General features: G+C 52.6%; 1 protein-coding gene across 1 annotated transcript; it reads right to left on the minus strand.

Annotated features, from left to right (window-relative positions):
* Positions 1-218: 218 nt before the first annotated feature.
* Positions 219-1,972, minus strand: LOC120700314. The gene is made up of 2 exons (XM_039984545.1): positions 858-1,972; positions 219-731 (listed from the first exon to the last, which is right to left on the minus strand). The coding sequence occupies exons 1-2, from the start codon at positions 1,534-1,536 to the stop codon at positions 652-654; spliced, it is 759 nt and encodes a 252-aa protein (XP_039840479.1). The 5' UTR covers positions 1,537-1,972; the 3' UTR covers positions 219-651.
* Between the last annotated feature and the right edge of the window lie 5,407 nt (positions 1,973-7,379).

The raw sequence follows: 7,379 nt of genomic DNA on the forward strand, positions 1-7,379 counted from the left end.
TTCTCTTGTGTTCACTTGTTTGTACATTCGTAGATGGATGCTTGTGAATCGTGTCAGTTAAACACCGGATGTTGTTACCTCTACCTATGTACCACAATAATGCGTTCAGCATAGATTGCCTATGAGCGAGCTGTCTGAAGCATAATTTGAATATTTCAGCATCTGCTGTCCTGCTGTTTTTTGACGATAGGTAACTTATTCCTGTCATGTTATTTCTGAACCCACATTATCAACATAACTTAATCGTTTGCAGCTGTTTCAATTGCAATGAACAGCTAAACTATGTAAGCCCTTGTATCTGGCAATTAACCAGTTGAGCCAAATCCTAAATTGTTGGGATTACACGTAAGCAACCATTGATTGTCGATCAAGCATCCTGGGCAAACTGTCAATTGCTTTGCAGATGAACTCCTATCGTTTGCAGGCAGAAAAGGGAGCAGTTTTATGTGGTCGAAACATGGTAGATCGGTGTACCATCAATTCACGATAGGCACTAAGCTCCTTCTGTACACGAGGAATGATAGACAACAACATGACGACTTACATCAAGCACCTATACAACAGAGTGCAAACGGCGGCAGGGCATGATCCGTTGACTGAACAGGATTACCAATCAGATGATGAAATGCCAGTGGATCCTCTCTCTGAGTCTCAGCAGCCGTGCTTGATGGCGCAGGCCACCACCTGCGCCCAGTGCCTCAGCCTCGTCTTGACAAGCTGAGGGTTGTCGCCTGCACCGATCATGCATCCATGGCCATGCATATATGATGTATCAGAAGTTCAGAACACTGAAGTTAATGGAGATCAAGATAGCTAAAAATGATTCAATGGAAGCACACGAGCGCATATATACTTACCTGGAGTGAAGATCTTCCATGGGTCGACCCCGGCGGCCGGGGCGTCGTTGGGGCTGCGTGGGCTCGGGGTGTCGGGGAGCGTAGAGGACGACGACACGGCCGACAGCGTCGACGTGGGGCTCGCCGTGCGCAGCTTGGGGTCTGACAGCTGCCGGTTGATGGCGAAGTAGAAGTCGAGGGCCGGAAGCGTGTTGCGGAGGTGGGCGCCGCCGGTCTCCTCGTCGAACCCGAACCCGAGCTCGAAGGAGCCCCGCAGCTCGTCCAGGTCCTCGTCGGTGAGGCACCTCATCGCGCGCTCCGATGACGCCCTCACGACATGATGCAGTCCGTCGACGGCGCTCTTGTTGCGCCATCCTCTGCCGCCGTCGTCGTCTCCCTCCTGCTGCTCCCTGCTCACGACCGAGACCAAGCCGCTGCGCCGCAGTATCTGCCGCCGGCGCTTCTCCCACTTGGCCTCCCTGGTGGTCTCCTTCATGGACAGCTGCTTCGACAGAAGCCGCCTTCTGGCTGTCGGGGGCAGGGGCAGGGGCGCCTCCCTCGCCGCGGCCACATCCTGTGCTTCGTGTTGTTCCTCCCTGTCGCTGTCGTCCGACGACGAGGAGTCGTCGATCTCGATGCGCAGCTTGTTCGGCATCACCCGGTCGCCGACGATGTTGTCCACCATGTCCGATCGATCCATGCTTGCCTACTACGTATATGTACTATATACGATACATATATATATTCCTCCTCCGATGAGTGTATACTGCGGTGTATGGATGACACGTAGCAGCTGCCGTCCGTCACCGGCCGGGTGCACGTACGGCAGCCGCGCGGCGTTCGGAGGAGGGGGCCGGGGACGACGGCGAGCGTCGTCGGGGTTGGGGGAGGAGGGTCTCCTCCTGTATGTAGGCCCTCCTTGCCGATTAAGGAGGGGAAGAGAGACGTCCTCCCAGGAAATAGGGGTCCACCAACCACATCTTTCCTATGAAAAGCAAAGCCGACACAGATGTCCATGCATGGTTGTGGAGCTCGCTGCAGGCAAGCAGCTAAGCTGGGTTGGCCGGCCGTAACGACAGGCGGCCACGGAGATCAATCACCACCTCTAGCTGCGCGGCTGCAGCGCGCCAAATTTAGCTGCAGGCATGGAAACGGGGATATGTCATCAGCTGCATTGAGGAGAGAACATGAACAGCTAAGCAGCTAAGCAAAGCATCTATGTTGCCCGGGAGCAGCGAAGATGCAAAGTTTTGCTGGCCCGGACAACGGTCCGGCCCCCTCGTGCCTCGTGCCTCGTGCGCGTCCGGTCTAGACTACACACGTTCAGCATATTGTGCCATGTCGTACTGGCATGTCAAATTTTTTACCAAGCTCAAGCACAGCCCACAGCACGGCAACAGTGGCGGAGGGCCCAGTGTGGCGAGGTGTGGCGCTCGCCATACCTCGGCCCGGCCCATAGTGGGAATATACATCGGCCCATGAAGAAACAACCCTAGCAGCCGCAACTTGGTCAGTTCGTCTGACGGTCAGGTAAACATCCACTTTTATATCTTGTATTCTTGTTGAATGTTGATGAATCTTGTTATAATATTTCTAAATATTGTGCGTTTCCTCATATAAGTATGTGAATAAAAAAGGGCAAGTAGTTGAAAGATTTTTGGGTATCAAGCATGTCAAGCTAACTACATCAGAAGCATTAAAGAGAGCAATAGTGGAGGTTCTTAGTGCCCATGGTTTAACTATTGCAAAAAATACGAGGCCAAGGGTATGATGGAGCTTCTAATATGAGAGGTGAATTCAATGTTGTTCAAAAACTAATTCGTGATGAGAACCCATATGCTTTCTATATCCATTGTTTTGCTCACCAATTGCAGTTGGTAGTTGTTTCGGTTTCAAAGTGTTGTTCATCTATAGAGGATTTCTTTGACTATGTGAACATGATTGTGAGTAGCACTAGTGCATCTTGTAAGAGGAAGGATTTATTGATTGATAGTCATCATACAATTGTTTTGAATAAGTTGGAGAGTGGAGATATTTCATCAGGTAGAGGACAACATCAAGAAACATCATTGCCTAGGCCTGGAGATACAAGATGGGGATCTCACTACAGGACATTGCTTCGTATTGAAACAATGTGGGACTCAATAATAGAAGTTCTGCAAGTGGTGCATGATGAGGAACGTAATCCATCAAGGGTAGGGGGGTTGGTGCCTACTATGGAGTCTTTCAGCTTTGTGTTTATCATGAAGATGATGTTACAGATCCTTCGCATAACAAATGAGCTATCTCATCTGTTGCAGAAGAAGGATCAAAATATTGTTGAGGCCATGTCTTTGGTTATTGACGTGAAAACACGTTTGAACAATTTGAGAAGCGAAGGTTATGAGCCACTACTTGAAGAAGTCAAAACATTTTGCCAAGAAAATGATATCCCAATACCAAATATGGAAGATAGTGTACCAAGATTTGGTAGATCAAGGAAAGGAGGGAGAAACAACATCACTCAAAATCATTACTTTCGTGTTGATACCTTCTTTGCTACCATAGATGCTATCACAACATAGTTTGATCATCGATTCAGTGAGGTATCATCGGAATTACTTACTTGCTTTGCTTGCCTTGATCCTAGAGATTCATTCTCTAACTTTAATGTGAATAAACTTGCTCGCCTCACGGATATATATTTGGATGATTTTTCTTTTGATGACCGGAAAAAAATAAGAGACCAGTTAGAAACCTTCATTATTCATGTTAGAAGAGTTGAGGCATTCAGAGCTTGTTATGACCTTGCAAGCCTAGCAATGAAAATGGTTGAACTTAAGAGGCATGAAATATTTCCCTTGGTTTATCGCCTAATTGAGCTGGCATTGCTGCTACCAGTAGCAACTGCATCAGTTGAAAGAGCATTTTTAGCCATGAAGATTATTAAAACTGAGTTGCGGAACAAGATGTCCGATGGTTGGCTTAATGACATGATGGTGGTGTATATTGAGCGGGAGATATTTAAAGGAATTGATCTTGAATCTATCAAGAAGGCTTTTCAGAAGAAAAAAGATAGAAATATGCAATTGCCAAAGTCTCCTAGACGCAACTAATAATAAATATACCGGTATAACTCTATACTCTAATTGTGTATCTTGTATTACATTTAATATTTTAACTCTAATATTTCGTTACTAATTTATGTTTTCTCTTTGTTTGATAGCTTCTATGGTCCAATTGTTGATTTGATGCATACTTTACGTGTTTTTCTTCATTTGAGGTACTTCTAAACCATATTTTTTTTGTGAACCTTTATTTCCGTATAATATTTGAACATAATCTAGTAATCCACTGCCACACCTAAAATTTTTGGCTTTGTCGGTACCCTGCAACTGGGGTACCCACTCCTACTGTGCCAAGACTCGCGTAGTTATCCGTAACTACGCCCTAAGGAGCTGAGCAGCCGGACCCCTGGGGTCCGACTCCATCTCACCGGACCAACGGTCCCGGACCCGCTTCCCGCTCGGGGACGGGTCCGGTGTCACCACGTGTCCTAGAGGTGGAAATACTCAGTACCTGTGGCCGCGGACCCGGACCCCCGCAGGAGGGTCCGGGACCTCCACGTGACATCCGGACCCCTGTAGGTGGGTCCGGGACCTCCACGTGCCATCCGGACTCCCGCAGATGGGTCCTGGACCTCCACGTGCCTATCCGGACCCCCGTGAGCTCTCGGCTCAGCTAGCTGCTCGGGAGGGGTCCGGAGTCGCCACGTGTCACGCGGGCGCGGGCGCAAGCCTTCTGCTGGAAGCTCCCTCACCCACCCGCATTAAGTGCGAGTGGTTGAGGTGGGCTCTGCTGCCTCTGGGGACGGGGCAGCTTTTGTCAGTCCACACTATGGATCGCCAATTACCGACGCGGCTCGTCATTTACCAAGGCAAGCATTAAAGACTCAGCGCCGCGAGCATGGACGACGAGTCATGATGACCAGCTACTGACTGGAGCAACAGTACACACTGCTACAGTGGACTGAGTCAGTAGTTCGGCGCTTCATCATGACCTCGACGCGCGGCTGCAGAGGCTAGACTCTACTCTGACAGGACAGCTCAAGACCATCCCTGGTCAGAAGCTACGCACGAAAGCCGACGACAAGATCTCCGGATCTGAGGCATTGAAGGCCAAAGTGTAGTTTATAATACATCGCCGGGTCCACATGTCGGGGCCCCGCTCAGTGTACGTGCTCTCCTTGGACATATAAAAGGGAGAGCGCGCCCGCTAGAACAGACAATCTCGAGACAGATCCTCAGGATCTCCACATACAGACTCAAGCTCTCGCACCTCCTCACGCTTGTGGGAAGGCAATACAACACACAGTGGATGTAGGGTATTACGCTCCGGCGGCCCGAACCACTCTAAATCCTGCTGTGTTTCTTGTGTTCTGAAGGGAGATCGATCTAAGACTAGCTACCCCCTGAGTACACACCCTCTGGGCTAGGGCGGGTGCCTTCCGCCACCCGGCTGTGGTTTGCAGCTCCACGACATTTGGCGCGCCAGGTAGGGGCGTTTTAGCTAGTTTTAGTTCATCTCTTGCTCATCTCCATGGCTCGGATGGTTGAGCACTCCCACCACGACGACATTTGGAGATGACGGAGGGTGTGGCGTCATCCGCACCACACGCCTCTCGCCTTCCTGCGCCAGGGGCAGCCGTGCCCGTGGAGCAGCCACCGTCGGCAGCGGCGCGCGCTGCACATCGGCAAGAGTCAGGGCGCCCGTCAAGGCCCCCCTCAGAAGCTGCGAGCGGCGGAGCGACAAATCCTAGCTCGCAGCATACCTCACTCATGTGAGGAAGCCCGCTCCGGCGGAAAGACGACTCCGGTCGCACCAAGCCGCTCCGGCGGAAAGCCGACTCCGGTCGCACCAAGCCCGCTCCGGCGGAAAGCCGGCTCTAGTGGCTCTCTCCAGCGGAAAGCCGACTCCGGTCGTACCCCCGACTCTACATCTCTGTAAGTCCTACTCTTAGAGGTCCAGCAGGGAATAAAATCTTTTCCTTTGTAACTATGTAGTACTTTCGTGTGGTCCAGTCCGGTGAGCCTCCCCCGTGGAGGGGTCCGAACCTCTGCGAACCAGGTTCAGGGAAGCGTATTCACCCTCCGGGGAGGTCCGGAGCCGTGTAGCCGCTTAGCCTGGTTCCGTACCCTAAGCCTGCATGCTCTACCTCCCTAGGGTGAGTACCGTAGTACCTAAGACTGGGGGCCCGTAGGTCCGGACAGCTCCGGCCTCATAAACCCGTGTTCTGGCTTACATCGCACATTTCATGTACATCTAGTTATAAAGGAAAAGTTTATTCTCAGTTCGCCTCTAAGGATGTTACATTCCAATTTCGATCTACGCATTCTGTTTGCGCTAATCCCCACGTGGCTTCTTACTCTTGTGCGGTGATTGTGGTCCGAATTGAGTTGGCTAGTTAGTGACTTAGCTCGAGACCCCTCATGGAAGAGAGGGGTTCGGACTCCTGGGAACCTGCAGGTTCAGGGAAGCGCACTCATTCTCCGGGGAGGTCCGGAGCCGTGTAGCCGCTTAGCCTGGTTCCGTACCCTAAGCCTGCACGCACCACCTCCTGTGAATGAGTGCCGTAGTACCTAGGACTGGGAACCTGGAGGTCCGGACTTACTCTTAACCTAAAGGCCGGCCCCTTGAGCTCCGTTCACTGAACCTAGCTGTCTATCTCAAAGGATTACAGCCAACAGGATTTGGGACCCGTGGGCACGCTACTAAGCATCTACCTTGAGTCATGTGCAGGTCCAAACGTGATGATGCAGCAGGTGACCCAAAGGATGGACGACGCGGGGCAAGACCCTTGCGGCACGCACCGCTGGGCGCCAGAAGCAGCCAAGTTGCTCACAGTAGTGGCCCCACCTGCGGGTTCGTTGCCTCTCCCGAGGCGGGCCCGGGGGCCTCTGTCGGTACCCTGCAACTGGGGTACCCACTCCTACTGTGCCAAGACTCGCGTAGTTATCCGTAACTACGCCCTAAGGAGCTGAGCAGCCGGACCCCTGGGGTCCGACTCCATCTCACCGGACCAACGGTCCCGGACCCGCTTCCCGCTCGGGGACGGGTCCGGTGTCACCACGTGTCCTAGAGGTGGAAATACTCAGTACCTGTGGCCGCGGACCCGGACCCCCGCAGGAGGGTCCGGGACCTCCACGTGACATCCGGACCCCTGTAGGTGGGTCCGGGACCTCCACGTGCCATCCGGACTCCCGCAGATGGGTCCTGGACCTCCACGTGCCTATCCGGACCCCCGTGAGCTCTCGACTCAGCTAGCTGCTCGGGAGGGGTCCGGAGTCGCCACGTGTCACGCGGGCGCGGGCGCAAGCCTTCTGCTGGAAGCTCCCTCACCCACCCGCATTAAGTGCGAGTGGTTGAGGTGGGCTCTGCTGCCTCTGGGGACGGGGCAGCTTTTGTCAGTCCACACTATGGATCGCCAATTACCGACGCGGCTCGTCATTTACCAAGGCAAGCATTAAAGACTCAGCGCCGCGAGCATGGACGACGAGTCATGAT

Source organism: Panicum virgatum, chromosome 1K (assembly GCF_016808335.1).
Source record: "Panicum virgatum strain AP13 chromosome 1K, P.virgatum_v5, whole genome shotgun sequence".
Lineage (NCBI taxonomy): Eukaryota > Viridiplantae > Streptophyta > Magnoliopsida > Poales > Poaceae > Panicum > Panicum virgatum.